Source organism: Rattus rattus, chromosome 2 (assembly GCF_011064425.1).
Source record: "Rattus rattus isolate New Zealand chromosome 2, Rrattus_CSIRO_v1, whole genome shotgun sequence".
NCBI classification, from domain to species: Eukaryota; Metazoa; Chordata; class Mammalia; order Rodentia; family Muridae; genus Rattus; species Rattus rattus.
Window position 1 is genome coordinate 75,907,435 of NC_046155.1, and position 22,757 is coordinate 75,930,191.

At 49.5% G+C, this 22,757-nt stretch overlaps 1 protein-coding gene across 1 annotated transcript in view; it reads left to right on the forward strand.

The window, feature by feature from the left end:
• Gsg1l (GSG1 like) overlaps positions 1–22,757 on the forward strand; it is a 203,318-nt gene that overhangs the window by 55,528 nt on the left and 125,033 nt on the right. Inside the window, exon 2 of the mRNA XM_032892685.1 lies at positions 7,604–7,651. Within this exon, the coding sequence (XP_032748576.1) occupies positions 7,604–7,651 (48 nt within the window). The remainder of the gene's footprint in view (positions 1–7,603; positions 7,652–22,757) is intronic.

Genomic DNA, 22,757 nt, shown 5'->3' on the forward strand with positions numbered 1-22,757 from the left:
TTCTAGGTAGCTTACTTGGTACATTGACTTTGATTTTGACTCTTGAGAGAAAGTGAGGGGACAGGGAGGGGGAGGAAGAAGAAAAAGGGAAGGGGAGGAGGGAGAAAGGGAGGGAGGGAGGGAGAAAGGGGGAAAAGGGAGAGAGAGAGAGAAGGGAGAGAGAGAGAGAGAGAGAGAGAGAGAGAGAGAGAGAGAGAACGCTATGTGTGGGGTCAGTGTGCAATCTCCAGGCTGTTTTAAATGCTGTCTACACATTCACCTCTACAGTTCTGTGGACCAGTGTGTTCCGTGGACAGCAGGGATAATAAACAAACAAGTCTTGCAGACTTGCCCTGACTCTTTTCCTCCAGACTCTGGGTAGTGAGAACCTCCTGGTTGCTAGGTCTTCACCCTGTCTATAATTCTGTAAATAGTCACAGTACACCCCTGGGATGGTACCATCTTCCCTGCCAGGCCCCAGTGACCCAGATGGCAGGGATGTCAATCCTCTCTCAACCAGACAACGGATCGCCCATTCCCACAGGCTCTCTTCAGTTACTGGGGCCACTGACATCTTGAGTGGGTGACTGGTACAGCTACGTGCTGAGTCCCACTTGGGAGTCTCTGAGGGTGCACGGGCCTGGTGAGGAGGGCATTCTCCACGTCTGTGGGAGTGAACATGCTCCATCACTCCTGGGGCACATCGGTTTCTCTAGACACAGTGCCTACTCGGGGTGGGGGTGCAAGCCAACTTCCCCACAGCTGAGGACCCATTTCAGACTCCAAGCCGCACAGCGTTTCCACAAGGTCTCAGGCATCCTCCCATTCTTCCTGCGGGACAGACCAGATTCCTGTGAGTTAGGTGTCTTTCCCAGGTGAGCACTCCTCAGGCCACCTCTTCCTCACGCTGCTTACGAGGCTCCGTTTGCATTCTCTGGAGTTTGCTCCTTGTCACCCGGCAGTTATTTTTTGCTGAAGCAGGACCATATCCCTCTCCTGTGGAGCTCTGGGGATACTGTGGGACTTTTAGGATTGTCCTTCCTGGGGACAGGTGCTGCCTAGAAGGTCAGGTGGAGAGTGATTGATACCCTCTGATGCACATTTGAATCATCTGAGGGTTCTAGACCCGCGAAATCAGTCTCTGTGTGGGGCCCTTTCCCTAATGGAGACCTCTTAAATCTAATGATTCAGGACCCTTCCTGTCCTCTTCAGTTCGTGGTCCAAGAAAGAACACTGCCATCAGGTGGCAGCAAGCGGACAGTGCTTGGGTCTGGCCTTAGGCTCATCTGTATGTTCGAGATGAAGGGGTCAGTGCACTTGTCTTTGGTTTTATATGCATCATAACCCTTTAATTAAACGTATCAACTTAATAATACCTGACACATTGATGCTAGTGCCGTAAGGGCCACTTGTAAAAGCAGCAAATCAATATGGCGCCAAGCAGCATCTCCCCATTAATGTCTAGTGATTAATCTCTACTGGGGAAGGATGAGACATCTCTCCTCTTTAGATGTTAGCTGTCACACCTTTCATTGCGGAGGTGTCCTGCTTTCCTCATGTCACCTCTACGATTTTTCCTTAAATGTCAGCTTTACCCTGCATAGGCAGTGCAGGCTGAGGTTGACCCTATCTGCTCAAACGTCTCTTTAGCTCTGTGAAACAGGAATAAAAAACTGAGAGCCATTTATTTATCCCTGTGTGTATTTCCCTGCCTGTTTAGAATGAAGTTCCCAGGGGATTCCTTACAGGATCCAGCTGCAAGACGCAGCAGCAGCAGCAGCTGGAGCAGTAGGAAACTGGCAAAGCAATGAAAATAGAGGACTGGGGTATTTCAGGGCCCGGAGATTGGAGTCTGTGATCCTGGGCTGTACTCCATTACTTGCCCGCTCTGTGGTCTTGGGTGAGTTACAGAAAGTTCAGAGCCCGGGCTTGTTATTAAAGTAGGGATTCTTGGAGGCTGTTACAGGTGATAAAACCACTTCACAAACAGGAAGACAGCATCAAACAGACAACAGGCAGTGTACCGGTTCCGTACTGCTTACTTTTCTGTTGCTGTGGTAGAACACCATGAGCAACGCAATTTGTAGAAGAGAGAGCTTATTCAGGAGTGCAGTTTTGCACAGAGATAAGAGTCCAGGATGGCAAGGAGGCATGCAGCAAGCAGCAGGCAAGGCAATGGGAGCAGAAACTCACACTTTTTTTTATTGGATATTTTATATATTTACATTTCTAATGTTATCCCCTTTCCTGGTTCCCCCCTCTCTGATGCCCCTTCCCCTTTTTCTATGAGGATGTTCCCTCTCCACCCGCCCACTCCCACCTCACCACCCTGGCATTCCCCTATACCGGGGCATCGAGCCTTCACAGGACCAAGGTCTTCTCCCATTGATGCCAGGCAACGCCATCCTCTGCTATATATGCGGCTGGAGCCATGGGTCCCTCCTTGTGTACCCTTTGGTTGGTGGTTTCGTCCCTGGGAGCTCTGGGCGTGTCTGGTTGGTTGCTATTGTTCTTCCTATGAGGTTGCAAACCCCTTCAGAAGCTCACACTTTAAACCACAAGCAGAAAGTGGAGAGTGAACTGGTAACAGGCATAAGGCTTTTAAAGCCCAATCCTGTCACCTATACTTCCTCCGGCAAGAGCTTATCTCCTAAGCCTGCCCGTCTTAGTTAGGGGTTCTAATGCTGTGACCATAACCAAAAGCAACTTGGGGAGGAAAGGGTTTCTTTGGCTTATGCTTCCACATCACTGTTCATTGAGGGAAGTCAGGACAGGAACTCAAACAGGACAGGAACCTGGAGGCAGGAGCTGATGCAGAGGCTGTGGAGGGTGCTGCTTACTAGCTTGGTCTCCATGGTTTGCTCAACCATGCTTTCTTACAGACTCCAGGATCATTAGCCCAGGGATGGATCCACCTACAATTGACTGGATCCCCCCATGCCAATCACTAATTAAGAAAATACCTTACTAACTTGCCTATAGCCCAATCTTACAGAGACATGTTCTCAATGCATAAAACTAGCCAGCACACTACCTAAATGGTACCACCAACCAAAGACCAATTATTCAAATGCCTGAGACCAGGGGGGATATCTCATTCAAACAACTACAGACGAAAACCAACCAACAGCTGACAGAAACTTAATGGAATGAGACGAGCTCCCCCGACCCCCAACAAGACCAGGGACAGGTGTCCGCCCCTGCTGTTTCTAGTCAACATTTTACTGTAGGTTTTAGCCAAGCAGATGGTCACAAAAAGAAATGAAGGAGCCCGGGATTGTAAAGACTGAACACATCATCTCTTCTGAAACATGATACGAGCTTGTATTTTGTACAATAAATCCTGGGAACTCAGTAAGAACCATCAGACCCGGTGCATAAGTTCAGCATGGCGGCAGCACGTAGCGTCTGCATCTAAAACTCATCATTTTTACAGAGGCGAGCAACAAATTACCCAAATGTGGACGCCAGGGGACGATTCTGTTAACTGCGAGCTGGTGAGGTGTGAGGAGATGTAACAAAGAACGGAAAGCTAGTCCTTAAAACTACAGAATGTCGGAAGAAGTGCAGGTTGACCTGAGAAGATGGGAGGTGGCCAGTGGTCATGGAAGGGGGACTGAGGACCTCATACTGAGCTGGCCCCTCGACCCTAGGTGCTCTCCAGGTTCAACACAATCCTGAGCAAAACTCCAACCTGCTTTTCTGCAGAAATTGAGAAGTTAGTCTTAAAATTCACATGAAAAATACCAGAAACCTAGAATAGTCAAAACAAGTTCTAAACAATATAGAGTTCGCATAATGGCAGCCATATTAGAGCAGCTATGTATAAGCCGGGGTAGTGAAGCCTGTACTCTCACCGATGGGTGTCTGTGAAAGAGATGACCCAGTGTTGAGAAGCCATCTTAGTAGGGGTGCAGGAATAGCTGGGGACCCTCATGCCCAAGCAGACCTCTTCATACACAGACACGTGGTCAATGCTAGCACAGTGTTAAAGGTATGAGATTTGGAGATTGAAGGTGTGAATCTCCATGAGATGGGTTAGGCCAGCCTTCTTAGGTGTGATTCCAAACCACGCAGGATGAAGAAAAAATGCGACAAGTGGGTCTTCATATAGCCTGATTCTATCATCTTCTTCTATCTACCATGTATCTCCCTATCATCTATCACCTATCTATAACCTATCACCTATTGATCTGTCATCCATGTATCAGCCATGTATGTATCATCTATCTTTCTATACCTAGAATCTGCTTCTTATATCTATTTAGGTATCTCTTAGGAATCCAGGTAGCTTAAAGTGACAAAGGGTTGGCAGTCCCAGTGTTGGGAAACTAGAGGTGTCATCACTGTGGGTGGGAGGCCAGATGGCCCAGCTGCTTGGGAGACAGCTTGGGTCCCTTTTAGGTCATGACCCACAATTGTACTACCGGGGAATGCCCCAGAGAAACAAAAACTTGCCAGCAAAGAACTTGTCCATGGACACTGGCAAAGTCCTCAAAAAGGGACACACATCCAAATGCTCATGAACCAGAGAATGGATGGCTGAATGCGGTACCAGCACCCTCTGCTTTAACTTCGGGGCATGTGGTCTAAGACTCAGTGGATGCTGGGACCCTCCCATAGGGCAAGCCACATGTGGACTAGTCCTGCCCCATGCCCTGCAGTACTGCCCCAAAGTCTGTGAGCTCTCTGCCCTTTCACATCCTCTGCACCATTAATCTCACACTTGGGGCCCTCACTGAGTAACACAAGGGTTGCCTAGATACAAGCCTTGCCACACCATGATGCTCATCAGACAACAAAGAGGCTGCTGAGGGACGGACCAGAGACACTGTAGACGTGTGGATTGGTCGCTCAAAGGAATGAGGTGTGGGAGGAGCGTGGGACTGAGCACTCACTCACCATGCTACTGAGAATGGAGGGTGATGAGAGTGTCCGAGTTCTTCATTTGTAGAGTTTTCCATTGATTACTTTGAGACTGTGGTTGACCACATGTCACTGAAGCTGCAGAAAGCAAAACAAAGAGGTTTGACTCTGTACTAAAGACAAAATCAATGAAGTGCCAATACACTGCACACCGCAGGTATCTCAGAACCATGACTCTAAGAGAAAAGCCAGTCATAAAAGGCCACAAACCCAGGGGCAGAAAACAGACTAGTCCCAGGCTAGGGCTGGGAGGGTTGCAGGAAGGGAGTGAACTACTCAGGTACAGGGCTCCATTTGGGGATAATGAAAATGTGTAAACTCGATCATGGGGATTGCTCCCAAGACCTGTGACAACACTGGGGATACAAGGAAAAATGTTAACTTGCCTTGAAACAGTGAGTCCTGGGCCATGGGAATTATACCTTCTTCAAGCACTGTTTAAAGGGAAGAGACAGCTAAACCCTGGTGCACAATTCTTAAATACGACCTGGGACTGGAACCAGAGCTGCTGCTGGGAGCCTGCCCTCCTTAGAACCAGAGGAGAGCCAAGGGCCACCACACCCTCATAGGCCCATGCAGATGCTTTACTTTATTTTAAAATCATAAAAAAGGTTGATCTGTGATGCTCAACACACTCATCTTTATACCAATAAGGTTGTAAAGTACAAAATGTCCCGACACTGTACTGCCTAGTTTTATGTCAGCGTCATCTGGGAGGAGGGAACTTCAACTGAGAAAATGCCTCCATAAGATTGTGCTGTAGCTAAGCCCACGTTTTCTTGATTAGTGATTGTATTAGGGTTTTATCGATGTGAAGAGACACCAGGCCCACCGCAACTCTTAAAGGAAAACATTTAATTGGGGCTGGCTTACAGTTCAGAGGTTCAGTCCATTGTCGTCATGGCGGGAAGCATGGTGGCACACAGGCAGCATGGTGCTGGAGACGGAGCTGAGAGTTCTATATCTGGGCCCTCAGGCAGCAGGAAGGGACGGTGAGCCACTAGGCCTGGCTTGAGCTTCTGAAACGTCAAAGTCCACTCCCAGTGACACACCTCTTCCAACAAGGCCACGCTTCCTAATAGTGCCACTCCCTGTGGGCCTTTGGGGGCCAATTTTATTCGAACCACTACAGTGCTTAAAGTTGGAGAGCCCAGCCCATTGTGAGTGGTGCCATCCCTGAGCTGATGGTCCTGGGTTCTATAAACAGGCTGAGAAAGCTGTGGGGAGCAAGGCAATAGGCAGCATGCTCCATGACTTCTGCATCAGCTCCTGCCTCCAGGTTCCTGCCCTGACAGCTTTTGATGCTGATGACCTTATGATATAGAAGGGCAAATTTGATAAGCCCCTTCCTCCCCACGTTGTTTTGGTCATGGGGTTTATCATAGCAGTATTAGTCCTAACTAGGATATATAGCTAGGAGATTGCATCCTAGTTAGGGTCTCACTGTGAAGTTTGGGCTGTCTTCAGATTCATGATGCTCCTACCTCAGGCTCCTGCTGACTATAGGCATCTGTCACTATACCTGGATCACATGATTTCTGACATTAGCTTTCTTTTCTGTATAGGAAACAAGGTCATGAAGACAACCCAAGATCTAATCAGTATGGAGGTGGTCTGGTCTGAGTTTGAACATCCCACTTACCTCCCTACAGCTTTTGGGAAAATATATCATTAAAGAAAGTTTAAAACAATTTGCTCAAAAATCTAACAGAAAGTTCAGTTTTCTTTCTTGAGGGGCGGTGTCATTGGACTTGAGTCCGGGTCCTTGTGCAGGCTTGTTGCTCTGCCCCCAGGCCAGCCCTTTCTTCTTATCGCTCCCTTCCAGAATGTTCTTGCTTGTCACCACATCTCTCTTTATATTGTTGATCATAATCTGAGCAGCACCGTTTTGCTGTTTGACCCAGTCTTGTGGCTGAGCATCTCAGAGCCTTTCCGTCTTCATCTGTAAAGGGAGCTGAGGGTCCTGGCCCCCGTGCAAAGCACAGGGGTGAAAACAATCCTGCCTGAGCCACCACCATGGCGTCTCCCCACCTGTGTGTGGCCTGGTGCATCTTGGGCAGGAGTGACACACATTAGAGTAGAGAGAAGTTTTTGGAAGGCCTTTTAAGACCCAATGTGGTCAGGCTTTGCCTCCCTTAACCCCTCTGCCAGCACTGTGTTCCAGGCCTTGTCATTCCGTGTGGCTGCCAGGAAGCTCGGGAGTTTCAGGGGACGTTGTCTGAGAACTATGGTGGCTCCAGACAGACAAGAGTGATTGAGGCAGGAAGGGTGTGGAGAGGAGCTGGATAGGCCAATGGAAGCCTCCCTGGGCCCACTTTTTTAAATGAGATAATAGCAAAGGTGTGTGTGTGTGTGTGTGTGTGTGTGTGTGTGTGTGTGTGCGCGCGCGCGTGCGCGCACGCGCGCTGTTGCTTCATGTGATCAGCATACAGAATGGACAAAGGACAACAGGAGGTACAGCCTGGGCAGGGTGGAGGTTAGAAGGAGTTGCAGGACAGAAGGTGGAGCTCAGGCCTCTGACTTGGCCAGGTTTCCACCCAAGCTCCTGGCACACAACAGGGCTGCTTGGAATCATGGCTAAGGAAGCTGCCTTGTGGGTGGGGTTGGGGGCAGTGCTACTTCTGAGATTCTTGGAAGGGGGCAGGCAAACTGGGAAGCTGTGTCCTCTTGTTCTGAAACCCTTCTTTTCTTTCCCAAGGTGAGAAATGTCGCAGCTTCATTGACCTCGCCCCAGCTTCAGAGAAAGGTAAGTAGTTAGCTCTGCCCTCCCTGGGGACCTGCGTTGGCCTGGTGGCTTGTCAGAGCCTGGGGTTTCTTTCTTGCAGCCGTGTGCTTCCTGTTACACAGCATTGTCTGTCTCTGGGGGCAGAGTATGAAGTGAGGAGGCCAGTGGAGGAGGGGTGCCTTGGCTGGGTGATGATGCTACCCCACAGACCTGCCATTTTCTTGGAAAGTTCCAGCAAGCCACCCTGGGGAGACTGAGGGACAAGGGACAAGAAAGTCAGTGCCCTTCAGCAGGCAGGAAGGAGTCAATTCCTTCAGCTGAGTAAGTGCCCACTGCGGGGATGGACTGTTTCCTCTGCTTCTTCAGGTTCCCTGGAGACATTTCCTATTTGTGCACAAGTCTGATCCTGAGGCACTTGGTTGAGCCACCAGGATCTGTCTGTCTTCAACCAGAGATTACGAGCAAACACTGTGCAATCCAGCATTTCTTACAGACGGGGATGGTGGCTACTGGGGGCTTGGTTACTAATTGTCGGTGTCCAGCTTCGTCTCCAGGACCTCCATTGACCTCCTGATGAGAGGTCTATCCCTTGCCATTGACGATGGAGAAACATTCCAGAGGGATTACATCACTAAAATTTCAGAGCAAAGGGCAGGCAGAGTCAGGCTTTTAAGGCAGGACCTTGACTCCAGTGTGGGTTTGCCTGAGCAGGACTTAGGTGAATGCTTGCTTCCTTGGCATGGTGGGTGAGTTCTGCAAATGCATTCAGTGTGAGGATGTAGGCACCAGGGTACCCCTGTGTACTTGTGGCCGTGTTCCAGCGCACCTGCAATGGTATGTCCATGTGGTGCCCCCTGGAAATATCGCATGTCTGTGTACAGTGTACATTGTGCACTGTGTACAATGGCTGTGTCCTCCAGAGGGCTCAAGCCTCCCTTGCTTTCTTTATGGGGACTGAGAGCCCCCAAGGGTGAACGTCATCTATTTTACTGGTGGTGCAGTTTGACTTTTAGGACTTGGTGGCCGCACAGAGGACCGTCTGATGGCATATATCAAATGTTTACGAGGACGCTGTGTGTCAGGCTTTGTTACCTAGTGATAGAAGGCTTTTCTGTCCCCACTGCCTCTCAAAGTCTCTGGCTTTAACTCTGTGTGGCCCTGTTGGTTTGTGACAGCTGCATGGCTCTCCCAGCTCCCCCTGAGGTCCCAGGTGCTTTTAGGTCAAATTCACTAATCCCCATCTTCCCTCTCCGCTTGACTCTTCACTTCAAACAGGAGCCCAACGCAAAGAGAAGAGTAAGCCATTGGACCCCTGACCCCTGGGAGGTCTGCATTGAGCATTTCTGCCTCTTTGTGTTCATATGCGAGCTGGCTACACCAGCTTCCTCCTTCCTGGGGTCCTTCTGGTCTGCTAATGTACAACCCTTTCCTACATCTCACACACACGCGCACACACGCATATGCACATGCACGTGCACACTCTCACACACACATACATATATACATACACACATGTACACACACACACACTCACACACACACTCTCACACACATACATACATATATACATACACACATGTACACACACACACACGCACACTCTCACACATACACACATATATACATACACACGCACACACACACACACACACACACACACACATACATATATACATGCACACATGTATACACACACACACACACACACGCACATCTCACACACACACATATATACATATACATATATACATGCACACATGTACACACACACACGCACACTCTTACACACATACATACATATATACATACACACATACACACACAAACACACGCACACAGGCCTCACTCACTGGACTGTTCTCTGGGCTCTGTTCGTCACACACAGAGTCACATGACCCTCCTCACAGGCGAAGAAACAGGCACAGTAGAGTCACATAGTTAGGAGGTGGGATTAGGACCCAGCTCTTTCCTCGTTTCGTTTCTTTTACAGAAATGCTTACCTTTGCATACTGTGTGTGTTTGCATGCAGGTCTGGAGGTCAGAGGGTAATCTGTGGGAGTTAACCCACCGTGTGTGTCATGGGGTGAACTCACGTCATTGGGATTGGTGGCAACCCCATGAGTCGTCTTGCTAGCCTGTTTGTTTCTTGAGACAGCGTCTCATGTAGGCCAGGCTGGCTCTAAACTCCAGATCTTTGTGTCTCTATTGAACCTGGCTCTCAGATGGCTGGCTCCTCTGCTGACGAGGTACATCTAAGGGGTGTGGGGCTCCTGGGGCCCCTGCTCCATGGCATCTGAGTGGCCAGCACTTCCCTCCTTGCCTTCACCTCTGCTCTAGACATTTTCAGGTTTCTGTGACAAATTATCAGCTACTGAGCCTCTTGGCCTTGAGCCTCATGATCTTACTGCTTAATTATGGGGGGGTGACCCGAGGCCTTAAACATGGGCGGGTACTCACCAGTGAGCCATATCCTAGGGTCAGAATGGTTTAAAAGTTTTTATTTATTTATTTTTATTTTTTTAAAGAATTATTTATTTATTATTATGTATAAGTGCACTGTTGCTGTCTTCAGACACACCAGAAGAGGGCATCAGATCTCATTACAGATGGTTGTGAGCCACCATGTGGTTGCTAGGATTTGAACTCAGGACCTCGGGATGAGCAGTCAGTGCTCTTAATCACTGAGCTATATTTCCAGTTCAGAGTTTTTATTTATTTATTTTATGTATATGGGTGATTTGCTTGTATGTATGTCTGTACAACTTATGTGACCTTGGTGCCTGAGGAGGCCAGAAGAGGGCATGGGACCCCCTGGGACTGGAAAACTACGAGTCTCCATGTGGGTTCTGGGAACCAAACTGGAGTCATCTGGAAGAGCAGTCAGTGCTCTTAACTGTTGAGATCTCTCTCTCTCTCTCTCTCTCTCTCTCTCTCTCTCTCTCTCTCTCTCACACACACACACACACACACACTCTGTCTCTCACACACAAACATTCTCTCACACACGTGCACATGTGCACACACACACACACGTGTGTGTGTGTGAGAGAGAGAAGAGTGTGTGTGTGAGAGAGAGAGAATGTGTGTAGGGGGAGGGGGAGAATGTGTGTGTAGGAGACAGAAAGTGTGTGTGTGGAGTGTGTGTGAGAGCATGTGTTTGTGTGTGTGTGTGAGTTTTGTTTGTGTGTGTGTGTGTGTGTGTGTGTGTGTGTGTGTGTGTATGTGTTATATACTGTATCATCTTGTTACAGCCCAGGCTAACCTCAAACTCTTCATCCTCCTGTCTCAGACTCCTGTGTGCTGGGCTTACACCTAACTTAGAATGATTTTTTTCTTTTTGAAACATGAATCACATGACAGGATCCCCTTGCTTAACCTTCCTGTGGGCCACATCTTACTTGGTTAAACTGAGTGTTGTTGCTATGGCCTCATAGGCTTTGTGTGACCTGGCCCTCTACCCAGGATGCCATCTCCTGTCACCTCCCCTTCCTTACCACACTCCAGCTCCAGAATACTTGCTGTGCCCTGGGCCAGCCAAGGCGATGTGTGCCCCAGGGCCTTTGCACATACTGCTCCTTGGACCACGGTTCTACAGGACTCTCACAATGATACACACTTGGGAAAGTTTTAGTAACACTTGAGTGCATATTCTAGAGACAGAGGACTCTACAAGCTCCCCCTTTGATGGTCACTAGTACTGTGTTGCTTTATCAGTGTTTGCAAAGATACGCACATGCATACGTGTCGATGTAGCTGTTCATACATCTTACATATATGGAATCATGAATTTCTTTTCTTATCAGTACTCTTGACTCCCCCTTCTTCACCCTCCTCTTTCTCCTTCTGTGCTATTGGTGAATGAAGATCCAGTCCATGGCTCAAACACAGTTTCTACCCCTGAGTCGCATCCAAATTCTGTCTTCCTTTTGTGAATGTCTATAGAATATTCTGTCACATGGAGACTTCATTTAAGCCTCAGAATGCTCGGTCTGAGTTGCCTTTGCACTTGGAGTGTCCTGTATCATAGTGAACCCTTGGGGAGCTGCACACCTCTTGCCCTCTGAGGCTAACACATTCCCTCTAATCTTTTAGTGACTGACCGACTGTGAGTCAACAGTGCTGCCTGCATGCTGGCATGTGACCTGCTCTTTGACAGAGGTCTGTGTGGCAGGCCTCGTCATGGAGGGAGCTGACTGAAGCTGCCTGAGCTGACCCCCAGCACTTTCTACCTGTTACATGTTACCAACTCCATTCTGAAAATAGACGGAATTCCCTTACTTCTGCCTCTCCCTTCGCTCTCCAGTTTCCCTCTGTTTTAGCACCTCAGTTACTATTCACAGGGACAAAAGTGTCTTAGCAGTCACCCTGAGCAGCTAAATAATCCTGAAAGTCAGTGTAGCAGTCACCAATATCTATAGCAATGCTGGGTAACAAGCTGATCTGGCACTTGGTTGCTCGTGTGTGTGGGGCAGGGGTTGAGAGTCTGTGATATAAGCTGACTTGATTCCAAGGATGCAGACTGGTCTTAAGCCTGCTGTTCATGGACGCATTCAGGGGTCAGGTTGAGGATCCTCTGACAGAAATGCCAGAAACACAGAGTAGGAGAGGCTCACTACATAGGCATGCATGAGGCCTTTGCTTGTGTCAAGCCCAATGACTTCTCATGGGTTAAAGCGAGATTCAGGGCCAGGTCCAACATTAGTGGGGCAAAATGTGTGCCACCCACACGGAGGCTGGAATGCTGCAGGTCGCCAACAGAATCCCCCTACTTGGGTGTGGCCACAGATACAAGATGGCGTGGCTGATGGTGCCAACATGACTTTGGCCAGGTTGTGAGTGTGTGAGACTTGTTCATTTGTTTGTTAACTTGTCCCCTGGTAGAGGTGACCTGACATTTGGTGTGTTGTGTGTGGGGTAACGTCCACTCACTCACCACACACCAGACCTGTGTGTCTGTTACATTCACACAACCTTTCTGACAGATACGTCTTGAGCACTCCCTCACACAGGGCAGCCTGGGCAGGCACGGGAGGAACAGGGAGCTCGAATACTGTTCCTGGGGAAGGAACTAAGCAAATAGTTACTGACGTGGCTGGCAGCGGGCTCTGAAGTAAGAAAGAAAAACCCACTCTGCTGTAAAACATCGGGAGAATCTCTTTCTTGAGAACCAGAAAAGGCCATGTGATACCTCAGATCCACGGCAGTCATGAAGTTGGAGTTAACAGGGATGGACGCCAAGCTGTTGGCCAAGGTGTGGCACGGGGGCATTTTCAGTTCTGCCCCCTCCCCACTAACAGAGCCCTTTGTTCTCCAGCCACTTCCTTCCTTCCTTCCTTCCTTCCTTCCTTCCTTCCTTCCTTCCTTCCTTCCTTCCTTCCTTCCTTCTTTTCTTTCATTTTCCCCCAAGATGGGTTTCTGTGTACCTGGCTGTCCTGGAACTCACACTGTAGCCCAGTCTGCCTGCCTCCGCACCCTGAATGACGGGATTAGAAGTGAGCGCTATTTTTTTGGGCTGCTGTTGTGGAATCTTCTTGAACATTATCTTGGAATTCGTTCCCTCCTTCTTGTTGGTTCTCAGTTTCTTGGACCACAAGGCCATTGTCTTTCTGCTGACTTCCTCTCTGGGAAAACATCTTGAGGAACTTCCCAAAATGGAGGGCAGGACTGCCGGAGGCCATTTCTCTGTCAAGCTAAGCTAATCGTGCTGAGTGGTCCATTGTCTGAGCCCTGCTCCTGGGCTCTTGTTTTTCCCATATGGGCATGAGGTCTCCTCTCTTTTGGAAGCAGCCTTTGAAAAATCCCCTGCTGTACTCTTTACTCTTCCTGTTTGTTGCAAGATCCTTGACTTTAGTTTTTACCTCTGTACTCTTTTTATCCTGTATGTTTTTCTTAAATATATGGGTTTTTTTTGTTTGTTTGTTTGTTTGCTTTTGGAGGCAAGGTTTCTCTGTGTGGCCTTGGCTGTCCTGGAACTCACTCCATAGTTCAGGCTGCCCTCAAACTCACAGAGACCCGCCTGCCTCTGTGTCCCCAGTGCTGGGATTAAAGGTGCCTGCCACCATTGCCCAGCAAATAAAGTTTAAAACTCTTTGTTTATTTGTTATTTTTAAAACAGAGTCTCACTAAGCGGCCCTGGCTGGCCTTGAACTTATGACCTGCAGTCTCTAGACTACTGGGATGACAGGTATGTCCCTTATTTAAGAGCAAGGAATGGACCAAGAGCGGTGGCTTCCTGGGCCCTGCTACTTCTGTGTCTAGCATCTGCCTCTAGCTGCTGTTGGCCACCTCACTGCAGACTCCTCAGATCTGCACACACGGCTGATCCTCCACAGGAACGGCTACCCTGTTCATCCCCCAGGCCTGAGAGTTAGCCTTCTGCAACTTCTCCTTTTCCAGGTCCAAGTGTATGACAAGTGCCACACCTCTTGTCTCTAGAGGACCTTGAACCTCACCTTCTCCTCATTTCAGAGTGTCTTCTCAGCTAACTGCCTGTATTCCAGGCTGCACAGCTTAAAACCCACTCTGCAGCCACAGAACCTTCTAGAAGAGGCCAATCAGCGTGAACATCTGACAACTGCTTGCAGCAGCAACATGGGTCGTGAGGCAGGAGCCTGACACACAAGAGTGCCCAGGGAGAGCCCTGGAAACCTGGCTCCCTAACTTCCATCCCAACAGCTGCAGCCCCGCTTCTCTACTAACACCCTTTCCCTACCTCTCCAGCATTTTCTCATGCCTTACAAACTCCTAGTCATACTTCAAACCCTTCACAGACATGGCCCATTTTAAAGAGCCGTCCCCAAACCTCCCCAGGATGCCTGTCTATAGTGATGTGTCCTGTCAGCATCAATCACATTGCATTGGAACCATGTCCTCCACCGGCTGACACTCCCTGAGGACAGGCAGTGTCTTGTCCTCTACTGCTCTAGAGTGCAAATTGTATGGGCACGGCAGGAATTTAGTAAAGGTTTGTTGAAGGAGAAAGGGAAAGGGCAAAGGGGCCTGAGGCAGAGATGCTAGGAGATGCCTTTAGTTCAGGGCCTCCATCTGACCTCTGCAGCTCGAGTCTGCTCCAGCCTGTGCAGCTGAGCGACTTTAACCGTCTCCACCTTGGTTTGCTGCAGCCAGAGAGCCAGATTTTTGAAGGGCACCAGGTAGAAATCTGTGGGAAACAATGCCACAAGCAGCTGTTCACATCTCGGGGCCTTGAAACAGCTCTGAGCTGATCCAGGCTTTGACTGAGTCGGGTTCTCAGCCACGCTCCTCCTGTTTCTCAGTCTCTCAACTGCTCTGCCCCGAATCGTACAGCATGCAATTCTTCTGCTCACTTAATTTAGTGCAGGTTAGCGATTGTGTTGTAGAAGTAGGGGTGTGTGGAGGTGAGAACATTCTTGGGAGAGGGTGGAACCAACTCCATAGGGGCCCAAACTGCTGTTGGCATGGCGTCACCGCTACCCAGCAGTCCTCAGCACCGCTGCCTGGGCTCTATACTAAGTTTCAGGCCAGGATCCTTAGTAACACCCTGTCTCAAAACAACACACAGCAAAGCCAGCTAACCTGGTGCCAGTTTACCCGTTAAGGTAGGCACATCATCACCTTGCTCAGGAGCAGGCTGTCCCATGCTGTGTCACCTAACCCGGTCCTGCAATTGCCCCTCTGCGTGTGGCAGGAGCTGAGCATTGGGGAGAATTCCCCAGCCCTGTTTAGAACAGCCCACCCTCTAGAGCAGCAGTTCCAAACCTGTGGGTCATGACGTCTTTGCCAGTGTGTGTCTGTGTGTCAAACAACCCTTTGACATGGGTCCCCTAAGACCATTTCTACACCAGATATTTTCATTACAATTCATAACAATAGCAAAATTATAGTTAAGAAGTAGCAACAAAAATAACTTTATGGATACGATCCATAACCACAACATGAGGGCCTGTATTAAAAGAAGGTTGCATTAGGAAGGTTGAGAACTATGGAGCTAGAGGGAATAAAGTATCAGAGCCACATTCTGTGGACAGAGACCTTAAGGAGGGTACGTGGGGGTGGCTGAGAAGCGGTTTCTTGTCTGACCTCAGGGCAGCAGGAAACAGCTCTGGGGGATGAATGGCCTGTGAATGCTGACTGTGTTGGCAGTGTGGGGACAGCAGTGTGGGGACAGCGGCAGGTTTGCAGGAGACAATGATGAAGAACTGAACAGTGGAAGGAAGAGAGAACACAGAGAGGCAGACGTGTTCCTTCAAGGTCACACAGCAGTGTAGGTCGTCTCGCCTCCTATTGCCGAGGACTTTGGATCAGTGTCCTGTGTGCTCTGCCACCCTTCCTTCCAGTTGCTGAACCTCAGGGCCGCTACCCCCGACCCCCACATCCCCCGGCTCTCTCTGATCTTGCCTTTCTTTCCTGGAGTTCAGCATCTCTAATTATGGACTCGTGTGAAGCCCCTCAGCCTGGGGAGGACGGCTCCCAGATCACAACATCTAATGATTACTTTAGCTGCTCCAATTCCAATTACACAGGATTACCTTTCCAGGTAATTAGGGATCTGGGTAGCTTTGCCTGCTCATTCTCTTGCACAGCGTTGTATTAACCCTGACCAGTGACCGGCTTTCATGTTCTATAATTGGAAATACTTTCTCTGTGCTGAGAAGCCTGTTGAGCATAAACAGCGGTGATTTAAATTTCTAAGTGGCTCTGTGGGCTCAGCACACTCTGCTGAGAAATCGCCGTGCGGCCCTGGGGTCCACGGACCTGGCACGGGATTGGGCAGTGCGCATCCTGCGCATTTGTGTGAGGGGGCCAGGATCTATAGCTTTAGCTAAGAGGACTTTTGCCTGCGAGTCTACCCTGCTTGGGATGTGCTGACATTTGTAACCAGATCGTATCCTGTGTGTTAGCTCACTGACATTGTAACAAATACTTGATATAACCTACAAAGAGGCAGGGTTACATCAGCTCTTAGCATGGAAGGCTCCATTCCCTGATTCTTGGCTCTGCTGTTTTGAGCCTTTGTTGGCAACACTTCTGTCAGGGTTAAGTGACAGAGCATACACAGAGGGAAGGCTGGACCATGCTCCTAAAGTCCTCACTAGGTCACGCCTCCCATGACCCCACTTCCTCCCCAAATCTGCACCTGTCCCATCTCTTATAGAAATTATGCTATATTTGTGTCCAACGTCTGTCATGTGCTTGGTACTATGTACTCTCCATAGTGCCTGTGCAGTACATAGGAAGTATGTTGCAGATAGCCTAGACTACCAGGCACAATGCAAATGAGATGCAAATACTATGTAAATGATATAGAAACAGGGGCTGCTCTGCCTTGTTAAGGCAATAATAAGAAAAAGCCAATCTGTGTTCAGTATCACTTTCCTGTTTGTTTGCTTTTTTGAGGCAGGATCCCATTATATTGCTCAGGCTAACCTCCAACTCAGTATCCTCCTGCCTCAGCCTCCTGAGTGGTCAGATGACAGGGTACACCACAGTTCCTGGAACAATTTCTTTCCAAGTGCTTGCATTACACAGCTGGACCTGGGGATAGACTTGTGAATATGGAGGGCGGACCATGGTCACCTCTGTGTAATTTACTAGTGGGAACACATAAGTGTTAAATGGGCACTTCCTGCGTTTACAGAAAAGCACACAGCTGAGGGACCCACCACCTGGTTAAGACACAGAATCAGAGCCAGCTCAAGGATGTGAGATCTGCAGTCACCAGCACCCCAGAGGGTCCCATGTGTGGCTCCCCTGACATCCTCGCTTGGGGACACTGCTTGCTGTCTCTCTTGGGGGTTGTTTAGGCCCCTTCCCCAGCAGCGGCTCTAGGATGCCACTCTGTTTATCTCAGTATGCTCTTAAATGACGAAGGATAGAATCAAAAGCATATGGGGCTGAGAGGAGAGCTACAAGCACGAGGGTCTGAGCTTGGGCCCCAGAACCCAGACAGAAAACACTTGCTGTGGGTAGCAGGAACCTGCAAGCCCAGTGCTGGGAGGCAGAGACGGGGTCCCTGGTGCTCACTGGCCAGGCAGACTAATCTGCTTGACAAACTCCAGGATGTGGGAAGAACCCCTATAAAAACAAAACAAAACAAAACAAAACAAAACAAAACAAAGGTGGATAAGGTCTGAACCCAAGGATGTTCTCTGGCTACTACAAGCCCCAATGCACCTGCACACCACATAGACGCACACACACACCACACATACCACACATATACTACATACACATACCACACACACACACACACACACACACACACACACACACACACACACACACACACACACACACACACACACACTTACATACCATACCCCCCACACACACCAGCTTACTCCTGTTGTAGTAAATGCCAGGCCCACCTGACCCCTACAACTAACTTAGAAATGTTGAAGCTGCCTCTCTGCCAGGCTATGCTTGGGGAAGCTGAGGCTGAGAGAGGCAGAGACATCTTGTTTGGTTGGCAGGGGCTGTGGCGTTCCTTTTGTCATCAGCATGTCTCCTCCAGGGGGAGCTACCGGTGTGAAGAGAACTCTGGGTAAACTGAGGCAGGGAGATGAATTGGGCAAGGAGGCCCAAGAGAGTGTGCACCAGGAGGAACTGCTGGGGGGAGGAGTGGGAGTTCAGGGCCTCTGGTGACTCCCCCAGCCCTCTGCCTCCTGTGTCTTACTTTGGTTCCTCCTTGCTCTGCCTGCTGCTTCAAGAAAGGGACCAGCTCCCGTTCTCAGCCTGCCAGGGTAGGAAGGTGCCAGGGTGGGATCTTAAATGACCCCAAAGGCCACATGTCAAAGACTCGTCTTTCAGCCTAGGGCACCTCTCAGAGACAGAAGAAACTTCAGGGACAGGGCCTAGTGAGGGCAAGTTAGGTTGTTGGGGATGTGCCTCAGAAGGGGACAGCAGGACCCTTCTCTCTCCTCTCTGCTTTCTGCCCACCAGGAAGGAAGCCGCTTTCCTGGGTGTACTTCTGCAATTCACAGGGGCAAAGTGAGTAGCCAAGAGGCCATAGCTGAAGCCAGTCACAGCCATTTCCTCCAGGTTACAACACTTCTTTTGGGCTCAGGAAGCCCAGGGAAACGTCTCAAAAGGACAGAGCTCTCAGGACCACTCCTGCATCCGTGCACACAGGGACAACTAAAGGGTGGCATCTGTAAGGCGAAGCTTTTGTTTGTTGCCCAGCTCCGTAAGTGACCTCAGCAACCTCACTGGCTCGCCAGGCTGGATTTGGGTGGGTCGTTTTCTTTAGTCTCTCATCAGGGGCCTATCTGGAGTGAACAGAGGTCCGTTATGTCACCCCTGAAAACTCCCATGACACTTTTGAAGCTGTAAGCCGCGGCAAACCTTTCCCCATTTCAGTTGACTTTCTGGGAATTTGTCCCACGGAACAGAAAGCTGATGCAGCGATCTGGTGTCAGCTGCCGTTTTTTTTCCAGGTGAGGAGCTGGTCCATTGATGGAGCCACTTACTCTGTGTAGTAAGTCTGCCTTCAGCATACAGTCTCTAAGAAACAGGGTACCCCTTGAAGCACCCTCCCTCAGCCCTGGCACACAGAAGACACTTAATGCCAGTCCCCTGCAGGCATGCAATTCTACTGAAGCCTCATTGCAGCCCACAGAGGTGTTTTGGTTTCTCGTGTTTCCTGGATGGGGAAGTTGAGGCTTAGAGCGCTAGAACACCTGCTCTGGACCACACAGTGTCAGAGCTAGGGTTTAATCCTGCAGCATCTAAGGGCCATGTGGGAGAGCATGGGGTCTGGATTCACATTCTGACTGTGCCTCAGACACCAGACCCATCTCTTACGGCTCAGTGCCCCTTCTGTAAGACGGGGGTTCTGAGACCCAAATGAGATGATTCATGCAAGAGTAGGTTGACAATATCTGGTTGGAAACTTCAATCTCTTCCCCGGCTCTTCAGGTCCCCCCGGCCAGCTGCAAGCTAACTTTATGTCTGTTCAACTAATATTCAGCTACTCCACTGAGGGTGGCACGATTTCCATCCACCCCAGGCACTTCACAGCCTTTCTTTCATCGTGCCCCACAGCTTTCTGTCATGATAACCTTTAGCTCTGGTGTATGTCAGAGTTGTAAGACAGCCGACTCAGAGAGGTTGAGCAGGGAGCTCTGTGACACACAGCACAATGACAGGTCCTATTTGGCTTCGTGCTGCCTTTGCTCTGTGGGAAATGCCTTCCAACCTACAGTTCTGGCCCTTTGTTTGCTTCTTGGACTCTAGACATTCTTTGGGCTGCTTACTGTGTGTTCCCACAGCCTGGGAGGCCCCTGCCTTGAAGCAGACAGCTGCCAGGGTCCACGTGTTGGAGCAGCTGAGGGAATCCAAAGCACCCTCTGCTCCTGCTGCATCCCATCTGCTGCCTCCCACAGCCTCGTCATCGGCAACCATCTGCTGGGTTCCCCAGAGACATTGCCGTGCTTGGATGTGGCATAGATGCCCAATAGGCTTTGTGGCCTTGTGGGATCAGGGAGGCACCCATGCCTGCAGGCTCTGGAACCTTGAACTCCCGACAGCCTCCAAGTGGGTGTCCTTGGAGGCCAGAGTCTACCTAGCCTGGTGCCTTAGGGCCAGCTGGATGGCAATGGATGCCAATAAGGCTCCTCTGGTTCCCCATCCTGGCTTGGGCTGGCCTGGCTTGCCTGCAGAGGCCGACGTAATGGGCTGGAGGCAGGGCTTCTCTGGGCTGCTTCTGCCCGGCAGCCTCTGGCCTTCGTCTCTCCCTGATTGTGGATTTGAGTGGAGGCTGTCCAATCCTCTCACTAGCTTCTGTTGTTTGTAGCGCTGAAGACAGAGGAGCCTTGAGCTTGCCAAGCCAACACTCTCATGTTCAGTCACATCCCCAGCCTGCTTTACGTCACTGTGATGATGGTTTTACTGCATTGGGGAATCGGCACTTGGAAAGTGTCCACTCTAGCGATAGCTTCAGAGCCGTGTGCCCACTGCCACCCAGTGTAGCGAATCTTTGTCACTCAGCATCTGTCCGTCCTCAGTTGCCCTCCCACCCCCCAACTAGACAGTAGCCATTGTGGAGTTGTGGCCCCTGTGGCTGTTTTCACTTCTAAGGGGTTTTCAAGAGTTCTCTCTCTCTCTCTCTCTCTCTCTCTCTCTCTCTCTCTCTCTCTCTCTCATGTGTGTTCTCAGTTTTTTAAATCTTTTTTTCTTTTGGAGACACAGGGTCATTGAACCTGGGTTTCCTGGATTCAGTAGACTAGCTGAGCTGCAAGGACCTCTGGTCCCCCTGGGGTCACTGGCGTGTGCTACCGACCCAGGCTGTCTGAACGGGTGCTGAAGTCGCTCAGGCCTTTCTAATGGTACTGCAGGCACTTTACCACTCCAGCCCCCTCATTCATTTCTTTTGATCACCAAATAATGAGCTTTTAAAATTGACACAATATTTGTACTTATTTACGGGGCATCAGACTTTGGCGTGTGGCTGTAACGTGTAATTATCAAATTGGGTAATTAGCATTCTCGGCTCCCCCAGCAGTTGCTTCTAGATGCTCTGAAATATACAGTAAACCTCCGTGGACTGCACCAACCCTCTGGCTCTCTCTTATGAAACCGGCTTTTAAAAAATATATATATTTTTGGTATGGATAGAATACATTTTGCTGAGCTATTATTTATTTGTTTAAACCTTTTCAGAATTGGAGAAAATAGCACAATTCAGAGGCGTGGGAAACATGTGCAGAGAGCTTGACAGGGCATCATAAATCACAACCTCCAGGCTGGGAAGGTCCCTGCCAGGCTCCCAGGAGCCTCTTCCCCACTGCCTCCTGCACAGGGAGCTCTTGCTTAGCATTGCAGCAGCAGCTGGCAAGCCGAGGCGGCCCTTCCTCCTTTTGTAAATAAAGTTTTATTGGGATGCAGCTGTGCCTGTTCTTTCTATGTGGCCTGTGGCTACTTTTGTGCTATGATGTCAGAGCTGAGCAGTGGTGACTGAGAATGGCCTGCGACATAAAGCATTCACTGTCAGGTTCTTCATAGAAAAAGTCCTCAAGTGTCCCCCATGGTGTGGCATAACTTATGTGTCTTTGTGTGTGTGCATTTGATGCATGTATGTGTGTGTGTGTATGTATGTGTGTATTTGTGTGTGTGGTGTATGTGTGTGTGATATATGCATATGTATGTGTTTGTGTGTATGTGATGTGTGTATATGTATGTTTTTGTGTGTCTTTATGTGTATGTGTGAGACCTGCATATATGTGTGTGTGTGATATATACATGTATGCGTTTGTGTATGTCTTTATGTGTATGTATATTTGTGTGTGTATGCATGTATGTGTTCGTGTGTCAGTTCACATACATGAGGGTACACATGGAGACTAGAGTTCAGCACAGGTCTTTCTCAATTACGCCACTTCTTATTTTTTGGGATAGGGTCTTTCACTGAACCAAGAGCTTGCTGTTTGGGCTCGTCTAGCTGGGTTTGCCCAGCCTCTTACACGGGTGCTGGAGATCTCTAACTCAGTCCTCATGGTTACACGGCAGGTACTTAATGACATGAGTCCAGTCCTTAATCCCGCCCCCATGGTTGGCATAGTCCACACTTACCTGTAAGGACCTCTTGGCTGTCAGGATGAGTGACACTGATCACAGATTTAGAAATATCAGCTTGCGTCTCAATTTTATTTTACTTTGTGGTTAATACTGAGAACTGCAATTCCTGATCCGTTCAGTGATTCAATGTTTACTTGTCTGAGGACTCAGCACGCTGTCTTTCAGAGCAGCGAGGCTGTCCCACATTCCTGTTGCTGATCCAGTTTACCTCCTGGCCAAGACTGTCCTTACCTCCTGCCACCCGCTGGCCTGGAAGCGTAGCATTGTGGGCTTAGTTTGTGTTTCCCTAACTTGATGAGGCTGAGCTGGTGTTGACTAGATCTTTGCAGAGTCTGGAAAATGCTTATCTGGGTTTTCTGTTGCTGTGATAAAGACCATGACCAAAAACAACCTGGGGGAGAAAGAGGTTATTTGGTTCACAGGTTATACTCCATTATGGAGAGAAGTCAGGGCAGGAAATGAAGGAAGGAGCTGAAGTAGAGACCATGGAGGCACGCTGCTTACTGCCTTGCTCCTCAAGGTTTGCTTGGTTTGCTTTCTCACACAGTGCAGACCACCTACCCAAGGGTAGGGC